Genomic DNA, 15,540 nt, shown 5'->3' with positions numbered 1-15,540 from the left:
TTCATCATTGGTCTTTCCGTAGGAGCCTATGAAAGCGGTCCCACCCTTGATTCCTAGAAGGTCTCATTAAGCGGTCTCCCCTGGTTACGGGTCGACAGGATCTCGTGTTGTATACTCTCAGAAATGAGCAATTGTAATTGTCATATTGCAAAGCTTGCCGCTGAAAGAATCTGTGACTTGTTACTCTCCTAATTTCATATAAATTCATGTTCTCCGTCTCCGAGATTTATTTTTAATGTAAAATATAGTGCAATTATTTGTGACACAAAGGCGATATTTAAATTACTAGTCGTTATCCTGCACACTTTTATTATTGTGCTCTTTACTTCGTTTTTATCTTCTTACGGCGAAATTTTCTGTCTGAAGTCACCTGAAGAAATCGAAATAGGAGGATTATAATCTTTTTCTTATTAGTATAAAAGTACCGGTTTTATGTACATTTATTGAATAGGTTTTATTAAATTAGATTTAACTGATGATTAGCTTTTAATTTTAATTTAAAATACATTTATCAAAAATGGCGAATGCGTATTAGAAGTCTAAAATTGTCAATTTTCTAAAAATGGTGGATGCTCATAATAAGGACTAAAAAAAGTTAATATAGGTAAGTTGATACATAATGAAAACTTAACATATACACTAGCGTATTGTTCGAAGAAACAGCAGGAATTTCATAACTCAGCTTGTCACTTTTGTAACATTTAGGCGTGTAATCCATCTTTGTTGGTAGTTTGTTAAAGGCGCCAGTTAGAAAATCGGCCCTAGGTAGTTTGAAGGCAAATTGTCGTGAATTGCCTTTCGCGTTTTTACGGTCTGAATATATCAGGCGACACGGGGCCATTTTTCATTTGTCTCGCACATTTACAATGTTTCCATTTGAGAGCGTATTTCATACATAAAAAATCCAAGATCATAAAAATTTCATATAGTCACATTACATTCCTCCTGGATATTTTTATGCGGTGTGACACCTCGTATTATTTGCGCCGGTGGTCGGGATCGTACGCGCGTACACATGTCGCTATTATTTGCAGCCCGTTCGAGCGTGCACCTGACAGCTGTCGTATCACCCGATGCTGAAAATGCTGCCATTCTCACAGCCACCTCCGGCCCAGTGTGCCACCTTCCACCTTTCCCCGAATAAGGATCAATATGGAAGCGCGTATTGTCCCTGATGGCACCCTCCGACACTCCCGCACACTCTGACCGCGGATGCATCTTACGGTTTTGGGTTGTTGCCGGCGAACGTCGCCGACGTACCAGGACCGCCATCACGTCTTCGTCTGTATTTAATGGACCGCCTGCTAAAAATCTCTTTGTTTTAATAATGACTGTCTCCATGGCTGACGCTATTTTCACTGTCAACGGTTTATTCTTTTTGGGTTATTACTCCACAAGCTTGCTTTAACTAGCTTTACGACTGTCGCAGTGCACAGCTCTGGCCCTCTATAAATTACAGTAATTGAGGCTTAATTAATAATTTTTTTAGGAGGCGTCCTAATAAAGTGATTCAAGAAATTAACGCACCACCTATTGCTAAAAGAAATCAAGTGTGTAACCGTTTCTACAAGAAATTGAAGTAAGTGGGGAGCATTCTTGTTGAGATTTGGGATAATCAAAACGAAATTCAAACACTGATTTTGTGTAAAAACAAACGGTGTGAAGCTGTAATTTTGAAATAGAGGAGGAAATATCCAATATTAAGTAAAACTCATTAATTTATATACAAATTGTATATTTATTGGCATAAAAAGTGTGGCGCCATTCCGGTTACATATTTATTTAATTTTTATTATTACTACTTATATAAAATTACGATGAATAATACTAATTATAATATTCATTTTTATGCTTATTGAGTCCAAAATTATTTTTTTAATATTTGTATAGTAAATTTTAATATTATTTGGACACTGTTGACTGTCGACAACCATGTGTACAATAGCAAAAGACTTATACTTATACTCGTACATCGTATCTTATGCGAGTACACTATACAAGTGATATTCAACTATTTTCTATTATCGAATAAAAATTTGTCCGCATCATTTTAATTGCCCAACAGATAATTATTGTTTTAGAATCGGCCGGCAAATTTGTGAACAATATTTGCGCGATGTCTGATATTAAAAATCTTAAACATTCATTAAATGGTCACATTAAAGGAAGAATTTAAACATTGCGCCAAGTTTTTAATAAAGCGCGGAACTTCATCAAATGCTTTGTCGTTTCAGTTTTCGGGCGGCCATTATTAAATTTTTATGTACAGAATCAATTATAAACTTGTCTAAAGTTTAACACAAAACGAAATACAGGTCTGATACGGCCCGACCCTTTTTGCAAAGCTTCTCAAATATTTGTAACAGTTTTTAATTCGGGCGCATTTTTTTTCTGACGTCGTACCCAAGAAAGAACAGAAGGGGCGCTTTGTCTACGCGAGTTTAATACTCCAGCTCAAAAACGTAATATGTCTCTTATTTATTTATACATTGTTTTTCGTCTTGTTTTCTCCAATCTGGTTTAACTTTGTTGTTCAAACTGGCTTCTTATTACTGGAAGTATTCTATAAATAAGACTTTCGCCTTGTTGAAAATATATATGAGGCAGATAAGAAGATTTCGCTTCCTTTTTATGAAACGGGAAGGATATGGGACTTTATTTCATTCCTTGTTATCATCAACGAATATTAACTGGCGAATATATTTCAACAGGTTTCCTTATTTATTTTTAGGCAGAAATCCTGAAGTAATAATGCAAAAAAATATCTGTATTATTCCTTTAAAATATGGATATTTAAAAAGTATTTCAAAAATTGATGATGAGAGATAATTAAATTTTCCATCCAAAAAGTTATTATTTTGAGTTATAAACTGATACATATAAAAATTTAAATAGATCAAAGAATTATATTAAAGTCCAGAATTTTGCTATAAAAGCAAAAATCATCCGGCGTGTGATATTTATTACGACGAGAACTAATAATAAAATCCCGGCCCGTTTTTCTGGCCTCTTAATTGGAAATTATATCACGTGAAATTTTATTATTTTTCGTTTTATGTTGGTATATAAAAAATGTCTGGTTAATAGCGCTGCGGTAATTATAATTTTATGTGCAAGTCGTTCTCTATCTGTCACATAAATGTTGCAAAAATGAATTAATATAAATTTGATTGTCCACCAGAATGAATAACACAAAAACCTTGATTGTTCCTTCCATTCCACACCAACACGGACAAAAACTGGATACATTCGAACTTAATCCTTGCTACAAATTGTAAATCGAGAAGTAAAAACCGCAACATCATTCACCAATCATTTACGCATAACATGTTTTTTGCGGCGCCGCGAACAAATTATATCCCGTCCAGCTGTTCCCGAATTTAAACGGTTTTAAAATGTTGTAGGCTTTATTGCCGAAAAAAACATTCAAATGACTTAATCCTTACGTGGGTGCCTATGCAAATTGTGCACTGTCACGAAATTTATATTCGAGGGAAACTTCACAAGGGAACAGTGTTTGTTGGAGAGCGGAAAATATGGGGTTAAACCCATTTTATCGTGTGTTCAAATGGAATAGCGGGTCATTTTGTACTAAATTATTCTACTCAACGCGACCCAATTAAATACATCTTTTTAATTGGCCGTAATAATTTTACATGAAGTTGTGACATTCGCGTTATCATTTCATCACGTTGAAGTGTAATATCCGGCTCTAATTTATTATTTATAAGGCGATTGTGCCATTCTGCCAGAAATTTAATAATCGTAATTCATGGTGGCATTATACGGATAATGCGACAGTGCAAAATTATTAAATATTCAATTTAACACAATTATAACAATCCATTTTCGTCACTAAAACAACATAGACAGATATATTATTAAATATTATATTAAACAGTAACTTAGTACGGAATAATAAGAAAAAATCACTCATTGGCCATAACTTAAATGAATTACAAATATTAGGTTTAACATAATTTTTTTAATTGCTAACAATCAATTTTTTTAACAACCTGAGAATGCCCTGAGAAACAAATTCTGCATTTTTGGAATTAAAGAAAACACCAACCTCAATTTTGGGATTTATTAATTAAAAAAATTTATAACGACAAAATAAATAATAGTCATATGGAGAAATTATTTAGGTTATAAAGTAGAATTAACATTTTGAAGCTTCCTTTGAGTCTCTTTCACCTTTCACATCTTGTTCTCATATAGATTTTAACATGAATTATATTATAACCTAAAAAATGATATAGAATATAGAAAACATAAATAAATAAATAAATAAATAAATAAATAAATAGCATAGTTACAAAGAGCATAAAAACTACTAAATAAAATAATACAGATAAGTTCATATAAAAAATTAAAATGTAATATAAATTTGTTTATACCATATATTATAAAAAAATATTTTACGTCTGTAGCAGAACTAAAAATCTCTTTTTCTAATAAAATTATAATTCTTAATACCAACATGACGTATAAGTTAATACCACAAATATAATATTTTTTATGAAATTTGATTTGAACTACTTTCTGGATTAATTAAATATTTGTGTATAACATATTACGTAAGCAGAACAACAAATCATTTTTTTCTAATTAAATATTTATCAAAAAAAGCATTAATTTCATTAAAGAAAATTCACAAACTTATTTAAATACAATATTTTTATGAGATTTAATTTGTACCCATACTTTGTTTTTAAATTTTTATAGTAAAAATAGTGTATTTAATGGGCCTCTGTCTGGTTATACGTAACAATATTTAAGTCTTGAATAGAGTTTTTTACGGTTTATCTTTTGAACAATTTAGAAATAGGACTGTTTCTATTTTACGTGAGCTACACTATGTGAATAATTTATATCAGGGTTGAATGTAAAATGTTAAATTTCAGTTTCATAAGTCATTATGCCTTCACCTAATTCATATTGTTATTTAATTTAATAAATTATATGTTACAGTTAATTTTCACAAAATATTCACAATTTTAACATAGTTGTGTATTTTAAATATGTTTAGCTTTAATAAAGTTTTATAATAAATTAAATATTAACAAAAATGTCGATTTAAACAGAAAAATCTTCACATAAGGGTGCATGAATTCTACTGAATATTTTACTTCAAATTCTTTAAAATTGAACGTATACCTAAATGAAACAGCGTGATACATTTTGGGTTTTATTGTATTTACTTAGAAGCATGGCAAAAGTAATAACTTCCCATAAAAGCAATATTAATTTAGGTCAGCGAAGAGTGAACCGAAAAGAAAGGCAACGGAATCGCCGAGTCAAACAAAAATAATTGCTCTTATAGTGCATGTAATCTTGCAAGGATTGTAGTATTTGTCCTTAATGTACCCGGCAGTAAGTTGAAAAGAGTAAAAAGGGACGAGGGGAAGCAATCTTACGTCTATGTTATCATTACGGACTCACTCTCAAGTGGAGCATCCGTAAAAGGTTTCATGTTTCGTATCACCCGTGGTCGTACCATTACTGTCGATCTTTGTTTTAATTAAATCATTTCCCGTTCGCCGTACGAAGGCATCCGCTGTTTTAATTTTACTTTATGACCGAGGAAAAACCAATTAAGGTAATAAATTAAACTTATAATTGTCTACTATACTCCAGGTAAATTCGTAATTTTATAAACTCATTTGATTTGTTCCGCCGAAGCATCCTTTTATATTGTTTACAATTTAATTATCGTTGCGCTAATATTTCAGTTAACGGTGAAGTAGGTTTAAAGCCTCGAGTTTTATGGGAAATTTACATTCAGTGATTGTGAGGAGAAGTGTAATAATTTCACTTTTATTGTAACGGCGCTTGTGAGCAGTGTCTGGCGGCATCGATGGCAATTTATAGCCACCATTCAACATTACCAATGAAATTTCATTGAGACATTCAGAAATGTTCTTTAATGAGTCGTAGAATAAATGAAATATTGCTTCCATAAATGTTCATATTCCTCTTTCAATAAACACTTTTCAGAACAATACCATGTACCAGATAATGGTAGTTTTCGTTGAGCGTTACGTATTAAATTTTTACAACAGAACAAACGGTTCACTGTGCAAACAATCCGTCGCATCGCGATTTTTCGAAATAAAAGCCATAAGAGCGCACTGTAAATTCCATTCCGTGCAAACACACGATTTCTTAATTGTTACATTACAAGCCTGCACGTACGCTCAAGTGAGTAAACATGGGCGAAATGTTTAGCAAACTATTTGTAACGTATTAATTCCGGGCAGGTGGAATTTATATTTGAGTTGCGCCCATCGGAACAATCCATTTTCGGGCTGCATCTTCGGGATCCTCGAGCATAAATTCAATCGGAGTTCGGGGCGCAATTATGGAAATTGTCATTGCTGGTAATTACGGGTCCAATTGCCCAAGTCTCAACTTGTCTTGCACGGGATTTCAAACGTTTATGGCCGATAAGATATTCAGCTCATAGAAGTTCGATTAACGCTCGGAATCATTGCTTTTTATTCCCGTGTCGCGGATTTAATTCATTGTTATCCCATTTCAGTCTCAGTTTTTATTAACGTTTAATTAGTGTCGAGGTTGCAATTTCTATTTGCTATAATAAATCTATTTCTAGTACATAATATTTACTAAAAAGAGATAATGGACAACAACAATTAAAAAAAAATACATAGTCTGGTTCTAAAATGTCCCCCTTGGTGATTTTTGATGTCAGCTGACATGTATCAAATTGCCCAATATCACATGGGCAACATCAAGCATTTTTTAATGGAGTAGGTGGTCTTGCGGCCTCAATTAAGATGTATTTTTATTCTCTATTCGATACTACACATACAAGAAAAGTCTAAGAATATTTTTTAAAATACAGATAAAGTTCTTTGGTTGCAATTATTAGTAATTAATGTTTTATACTGTGTTGTTATAAGTATATGTTGTAAGTATAAAAAACCTGTACAAAAATGTACAGTATCGGTCAAAAGTGGAGAAACATTTTCATATTGATTGTTTTCCATTAAAACATGTTTCTTACGATTGAAATATCTGTAACACACTGTATATAAATCATGTTGATAATATATAAATGGTGTTGTATTATTTTACTTAAATATCGTTTTTTTTTAATTTCAAAGTTGAATCATTGAATTGATGAATACTTCAAAATTATGTTTAACCTATGTTCAAGAGAGCAATTATAAAAAATCGTATAGGACATACTCTTTACTAAAATTATTTTTGATTAATTTAGATTCTATTTCATGTTTTGCTAAAAATTAAAAAACTTTTATATGTTTATATTTTAAATTTTAAAAAATATTGTTTTAAATAAGCAAATATATAACTTTAAATTTTATTTCTTATTTACATAAAGATTTGCAACAAAATTTAGAGGTTTACAAAAATATCCTTAGCCTTTTCTGTTTATTTTGACGGCTAAAATCGAGTAGTTACGGAGTTATGAGTTAAGAGAAAACAAAAGATAGAGAACAGAAAATTCGATATTACTACAAAATGGGTTCTACAGGTTCATTTATTTCTGATTTATTGGTTGAAGCCTATAATAGTTGTCAATGAGGCGTGAGTTTACATCACCTCACACTATAATTAACCTTGTAGAGAGAGAGTATTTAATCAATATTAATTTAATTAATTAACCTATGATATCAAATGTACAAAATGAAAATAATAATCATTAAAATTTTATAAAAACAAATTTAGTTTGTTGTTAAAAACAAGAAATAATTAATTAATTAAATTAATTATATATGTTTAGTTAGTATTTAAAAGTAATAATTAAATTAATTACATTTGTAACATTCTAAATCAATTAATTGTTTTATTTAATTAATGTTTAAAGAATTTAAATTGGAAAATGTCAATTATAATAATTAGTAATTACCATTTCATTATGGAAGTAACTACAAAACTATAACTTAATTGTAAAAACTTTAATATTATTACTAAAAAATTGTTTATCAAACAATTTTAATAAAACGTATGTTAACAATTTTGATATAAAATAATTATAGACATTAACAAATACGGGGCAATACCAAAAGTACTCGACATGACGTTAGGATTTTTTTAATTATATTGTTGGGCAGTATTTGCATCTAAAGATTCAAGACAATAAAATAAAGTTCACCCGCCCTATTCGCCACATTTAGTTCCACTGGGTTAATTTCTATTTCCAAACTTGACAAAATGCCGCGATTGTAAAAGGTTTGTCGACAATGTAGGTATGGAGTTTGTAGTTTATTTCGAAGAACTGGATGTTTCTTATTATAGCAAAATATCGAAAAGCTATTAAACAAAAAAAAATATATGACATATAGTATGAGAATCGCCCTCCTTTTTCAAAAGGTCCAGGAGTATCAAATAAATTTAAATTTCACGTAATAATAAATATTTTACTGTAATACAATATATTAATTAATGAAAATGAAATTAAAGCGTAACAATGATTAAATTAATAATTAAATTTATATTTATATATGTTGGCAAATGAAAAACCGGAATATGCGACTAATATATTTTGCGACAAACGCAATATACAAACGTAGAAACCGTTTAAACCGTACAATTTCCAAATGTACAAGTAGTTTTATAAATTGTACTCTCTATTAAAATAGGTAGATATTTTATCACGACTATAAAGTAATTTTGCGCAGCTTCCCTCTCGGCAATTTATCTTGCTTGATTAGTTTTTCTTGGATTAATTGCTTCAATTGTTTTTCTCATTTTACCTCTGCATATTCGTCTTGGCCAAATTTCACTTTAAAAGCACTTTTACTTACAACGACTTTTATGCGAGTAATTTTCTTCTAGATTGTTTTCCTGTCCTTCTTACCAAGAATTTACAGGCGTAACAGCCGTAATTAAATACAAAAGAAACATACAGGGCACGAACGAATATTTTAAATTTACTCCAATTTAACTTAGGGTGAAGGTGAAAATTCATTAGGATGCACTAAACCAATACACATTAAAATATTTATATTCCCTCTCCGTTCATTTCGGAATGAAATGTAAGGGAATTAAAATAAATTAAAAAAGGCCTCAGTGGAACTAGACGTAAATTCTTAATAATTTTGAATAATATGAATGATGATAATAATTCATTTTTACATAGACGTATCATATTTCTTGTGCGTTCGTCTCAAAGCCTGCGTTTTTGCCGCGAGACTTTGTTAAAACTAATCTATTTTCTGCATGACAGCAACAAAAATTGCGAATAACGTACATTTCTACTTTGAAGTATTTTCTTTGATCCAGTAAAAGATTTAATTTTCCTTTATGTAAAAATGCACTAACTCGGAACCGGCATAGTGTATTTATTTCGTATTACAAATATAATTTAGAGAAAATTTATATTTTCAGTATTGCAAATACATATTGAAATGGTGCACGCAAAAAATAATAAAGTCGAATGCAACGTACAACAAAGAAAATTTAAATGTAACATTATTTTATTTATGTTTATCTTTTGTTCACGTTGAGTCTTTACAAAATTAAAAATTTCATACTGTATAATTATTTATATGAAAGAAAATGTATTTTGCTTTACCTCAGAAATTATATCAATATTACTAGTGAATATTATATTCACGGATAATGATCTATTTTATTTAATTTAAAAATTGTCATTAATATGCATTGTGGTTGAACATGAACACCACATCGGTGATGCGAAATTGAAGTCTGTATGCATCGAATTCGGTTCGACTTTAGCAAATGCACACTCCCGAGAGTCATGCATTCTTCGATTAGGAAACAGGAGGCGGAACTTTATAAATGGTTCGGGGCAATTGAAAGTGTGAATTCACCTTCAAATGGTGCCGCTTTAAACCGAATCGTGTGTGTGAAAGAGAGTTTAATGGAAGCTTGGCTGTACTCGACGATAATAGTTTTATGTCTGCAAATCGGGAAACTCACGATACAATGCACAACAATAGAAACTTGACTTGGAAGTTTGCGCATTCAATTTAATATAAAATCATGCATCCATTAGGGTTAATTATAATATACATCTATTATAACGACAGTTTGGGAAGTTTTCGGCGGATTCGGTTCTCGCTCGAACGCTCCACGTTGCAGTTACTCCAGTTTCTCCAATGACGACTAACTGAAGTTACTGTGAGGGAACGGTTGAATCATCTTCGAATGTCTGAATTCCAATTAATTTGCCACCGCCGGATTGTATCTGTTGGAAAATTTCGTGACGCTCATAGCCCATTTAACCGATGTAGATGCTAACCTCATTTACGGTGATAATTGGCTTTATAATTATCCAGAGTAATGTCAATAGGTTGAGTGGAATTATCTGTTCATTTTACTTTTTATCGGAGATTGTTCGAAAATTAGCTCGGTGAAATTGTACGATTTCCTTTAGAAAAACAGAATAGTCAATAATAATAAAGTTAGTGTTTCGCAACATTATAAAAATCAACAAATTTTTGTACATATTTTGCTAATTGAACAGGCAGCATTAAAAAAATAATATTGAATGTTAATTGATTGTAATAAACGTAGTTTCATTCATAATTGTAAATTACAATTTTAATAAATTAATTAAAATCATATGTCTTTTATGTTTTATTACATACCAGTAATTTGTTAATGATGAATAAAATTTTATATCACTTTTCATTGCAATCCGTGCTTACAAAAGTCTAATAAATATTGCAATTGATAAAATAAACCCAAGCACACATACATATACGATATCGAATTTCCCCCAAAACAAAACCTTTATGCAAATAAACTAATATTTAAACAATAAATTCGTTCCCAACAAAACATAACCAGTCCTACGTACGTGCACGTTAATAATTCGCAAGCTATAAAATTGATTTTATTGCGCTGAACTGTTTATTTAAGGGATATTTCTATTTTTGCAGCGGTGCCCCGTTTCAAATTGCCCAAAATAGCCGGACGCGGCAGTAAAGTGTGTGAATTTTTGGGCTCGATAAAATGTTAATAAGACATGATATTCGTGAGGCCATCTTCGGTGGATTAGGGAAACGAAACGGTCATCAAGAGGCGCTGAAACGTACCTGGGCTACGTACATTATAGACTGTCATCACTTATGCATTACTTGAATGTCTGCAAAATGTTCCTGCGGGATTTACAGTTACACCTGTTGAATGGGGGAACAATGTAGTCTACATGTTGAAACAACCGCGGTTTCACTTAAAGAACGTTAGTTCATAATTTAGGGAGCAATTAATTATGCACGTGACTTGCGACTGACTAATCAAATTGTAATGTTTCATTATTATTTATGAATAATTTAATTTGAAATATTTATATATAAAATAATATTATTGTGATCATTATTAGTAATTATAAGATTTTCATTATTTGAGATTTGAGATAACAAAAATACTTTAAATATTTTGAATTAGAAAAGATAGACGTGAGTTTGTATTTGAATTATTATTAGATTTGTTTGATTCTAAATTTTTGGATGAGTGAATATTAAAATATTGAAAATTTTTATAAATCTGATTCTAAACAAATAAAACACTGTTAAAGAAAAAATGTAATAATATTGAATAGTAATTGATGTTACATTTATGTAAATTTGAATTTTTAAACGTATTTTATAATTTCAGTTTTATATTTAACTTGTATGTTATTCATTAGATTTATTTGACTCTAAATTGGATGTACAAATATAGGAAATTCTATATAAATGAAAGATATTCAAAGAATGAAAATGTAATAATTGTAAATATTTATTAAAAATTAAAAGAATATTATTTCCTAACGAGGAAAATAATACAAAAATTAAACAAACTTCTAATTCTGAAATATTATAATAGGCTCAAAAAATCGACTAATGAAAAAGTAATTAAAATGAGTTCCTATAATAAAAAAATCTGGCCAAATTAAAGTTGTCAAAAAGCAAAAAACGTGCGGCGACCGAACCGATTGCGCCGGAACTTTGTGCAACTTCTAATTCAATCCGGTCAAAAAGTATCCGAAATTGGTTTAATTAACCCAAAAAAAGAACGTGTAATTTGACATGTAAATGGGTCCTGTAATTTGGACATTGTTTCCAAATGTAGCATATAATCTTAAACTGAATGGCGGCTAATAAACAGCTGTGCTGCGCTTTGGTCCGCTTAAAGCAGATATCCTGGATATTTCATAGTAGTATTCGGGCACAATAAAGTCCATTACAAAACACGACTGGTTGAAAGCAGCCTATTAACTGAAAGTGTACTGCCCCTAATGCAGTTAGTGCACTGGAGCTCGTTGCGACGCTTTTTATAGAAAACTCAGTTACATTATCTGTTCGGTACAGTCCAACGCTATCTGTGTCCTTTGAGATACCGGCCCTAATAGTATCTCTTTACTTAATTAAAACCAAAGCTCCTAATGGTGTTTTACTAATAACATTTTTCACATGAATGGCCTTTATGTCTTCACGAGGTTTTTCATTGTCATGTTCTGCCAGTTAATTGCATTAAGCGCAAAATGGATTTCCAAATCTTAATTTCAAGCTAATTAAATTAACTAGCGGAACAAAGTTACATTGAATATACCTATTGTTAAGCAATTTTAGTTTAATAAAGTGAATATTAAAAATTGTTGAGCATACCGGATGTGTTAACAATGGAAAAATAGAATTCACATCCAAGAATTCCTCGGTGTTAGTTTGAAGGCTTACATAATATTCTATTTGCGTTTACGTTAAAGTTTTGTCACACGTCTCCCATTTGAAATGACTCCGGTTAGAGCATAATGCCGCACGTTTTACATATCACTTTGTCGTTTCAATTTTATTGCCATTGCTACTCAGTCTGACGTACAGAAGAAATTTCTATTTTATGAATTCATAAAATTAAAATGAACCCACATTCGTTGCAATATTGAAATTGCGCGTCATTTTCGAGGGCGGCTGATAAATAGGTGTTTATGGAGCCGCCATTTTTCTACTTTGTAGCAATCTCACCGAATCCCCGCGGTATCACTCACCTGAAACAGAAAGGAAAAAACTATTAATAATATTCATAATGGACCGCGGGTTGTGCAGTCTTATTACGACTTCACTGTTTGCATTCGAGATAGAAGCAATTTTTCGCGTCGAATTTTAAACACATGCAAAATCGTTCCGTCGCATTATTGTAAATGGAAAATTCATCGCAATTTCAATTTGAAAGCGCGGAGCTGTTGTCTTTACTTTACATGGATATACTTTTCGTTTTAATTAATGGGGATTGATTTTAAAATTTAAACTTACAATGAATTTATGAATTTTATTAGTGTTTGAATATAAATTTTAATTATATTTCATCTAAAATTCAATTCGTACTTAGAAACAGGTTTCGATAAAGCAAATATAATTTAGGAATTTAATATAAATATTTAAAATTTCAATAGAAATACTATAAAATAGAATGTAACAATGTTATATTATAAATATGCAGTCTACCTTTTATAATTCTAACGAAATTGATTGACAATAATGTCATGAGAGAAAATTACGTGAAATTTTTAATTGATAACTCAAATGTTTTGATTTCAAGCGAATGTTTAGGGCTACATTCGATAAGTGGATATTTTGGATGGGATCTCCAATTCCGTTTGTGGTGACTGTTTACGTTCAGCACTGCATTTAAGTGATTATTTAGAATAACGTGTATTTTTGGACAATATTTTTGAAAAAAAAAAGAAAAACATCTATACTGCGTGCAAAAAAACGCAACACATATAATTGATTTTTTTCATTTTTTTTTAGAAAATTATGAGCCTATTATATTTAATAAAAAAATAAACAGAAATCTTAAAGCATAAATTTTCAAAAGTTAATAATAGGTCGCACCCCCTCTTTGATTAAGGCATTCATTGATGCGTTGTGGCATCGATCTAATGAGATTATCGACATTTTCTTGATGTTCCTTATCACTGAATCTGATGTCTTAATTCATTAAGAGTCCGCTGCAAATTCCTTAGGCGTCGCCTCATCATATTCCACACATGTTCGATTGGGGAAAGGTCTGAAGATCTGGGTGGTAAAGGTAGTAAATCATGGGAGGCTTCTAGGAAGTTTAATGTATTCCTGGCAATATGTGGACTGCCATTATCTTGTTTCACTAATTTAAACTGAAAGTGACCTGCTACCACAAGCAATAGCATCACAAACTATTAAACCCATAATATTATGAATATGACTCTCCACAGCAAAGCGTGATTCATCACTAAACACAATGTGATTTCATGCTTCATCCCACTGTTGACGTGGGTACATGGGTACCAATTGGCCTACCTTCATCGACTTAAAAATTGTCAGTAACGATCAGCGTTGAACTCGTCCTATCCCTTAGGGCCAATAATCTAAGACGAGGGTCTCTGTGGTAGCTCTGGCTCTTCCGGAAACTCATGCTCTACCTGTTCTGCTCTCTTCACTCTATGACTGTCAACATCGTATTACAATGCTCACATTTCTGTTCAAACGCTGCGATATTTGTCTAAACAAAATTTCTACTTCATCCAGGCCCACTATTCTACCTCTATCACACTTTATCACTTTAATTGGATAGAATTATTTATTCTTCATATTCTAGGCATATTAAACATTTAGTATAAATTACTCAATAAAACAAATTTTGACAAAAACTAAGTACACGCTTGTTTGAAATACCTTAAAGATATGAAGAAAAAAGAACAAAAAACCGACAATACTTTTTTTCCGATTGACTTCAAATTTTAGTCATTTCTTTCTTCAATAGGTGCCACTTGTATGCCAAATTTTATGAAAACATCTGAATGCGTTCTGGGTGTTTTTTATATTATTTTAGTACCGATGAACTCATAAGAAAATGTTTTTGGAATTTTTAAAGGTAAAATTATTAACTGTTAAAACTTAAGTCAACAAATCATTTACATAATTGTACAAACAATTAAAAAACTTAAGCACTTTTAACGTCAGAACGACCCCTAAACATGAAAGGGAATTTTCCCCACCCATAGGGGCTGCGTAAAATGGGTCACCGCACGGGGACACGACAAATGAAGTGCGAATTGAAGAAAATAAGAAACTACGGAGGGCACAATGGCGTTCGCACAATGGTACAAATTTTAAAGCGTAAATCCTCCGTTTCCATTTTTTTTATTCGTGACTCGTCCCCTCGTTGCCATTATTGCGCGCTTATATAAATAATAAAATTATTACCTTCCACCGGCGTGTTGCAGGTTCACCGGTATTTATGTACCTGCAAATTTATTTATGGCCAGCGCGAAAGTTTTACTCATGTTTCCCCGAGAATTCAATTAGGATGTATTTATTATTCGTTTGTGAAGTGCTGATGTTAATTAAGATTAATTGCCTAAACGGGTCACGTAGTGAGGTCAGATTTTTGCAGTAGTTTAAAATCGCTTCGTTTTTGCACAGTATAAAATGATGAAAAATGAGAGATTACACTTTAAAATGGTTTGTATGCAGGAAAAGCAGATATTTATTTTATACCTCAGTGATGAAGGCATTTTCCATCTATAAAATGCAGCATCATTGAAATTTTTTCCCATAAAGT

The 15,540-nt window shown here is 31.2% G+C and overlaps 1 protein-coding gene across 4 annotated transcripts in view; it reads right to left on the bottom strand.

Annotated features, from left to right (window-relative positions):
* The window catches only part of LOC109608656 (CUGBP Elav-like family member 4), a 334,021-nt gene that overhangs the window by 80,145 nt on the left and 238,336 nt on the right, over nt 1–15,540 (bottom strand). The window contains exon 1 of one of the 4 annotated variants that reach the window (XM_020025166.2): nt 11,068–11,130. The exons of the other annotated variants lie outside the window; for them this stretch is intronic. Coding sequence (XP_019880725.1) covers nt 11,068–11,082 — 15 coding nt within the window. The 5' untranslated portion in view covers nt 11,083–11,130. Of the gene's footprint in view, nt 1–11,067; nt 11,131–15,540 lie in introns of those variants that run through there. 4 annotated transcript variants of the gene reach the window in all.

Source organism: Aethina tumida, chromosome 3 (assembly GCF_024364675.1).
Source record: "Aethina tumida isolate Nest 87 chromosome 3, icAetTumi1.1, whole genome shotgun sequence".
Lineage (NCBI taxonomy): Eukaryota > Metazoa > Arthropoda > Insecta > Coleoptera > Nitidulidae > Aethina > Aethina tumida.
This window is presented reverse-complemented; position numbering and strand designations above follow the sequence as displayed.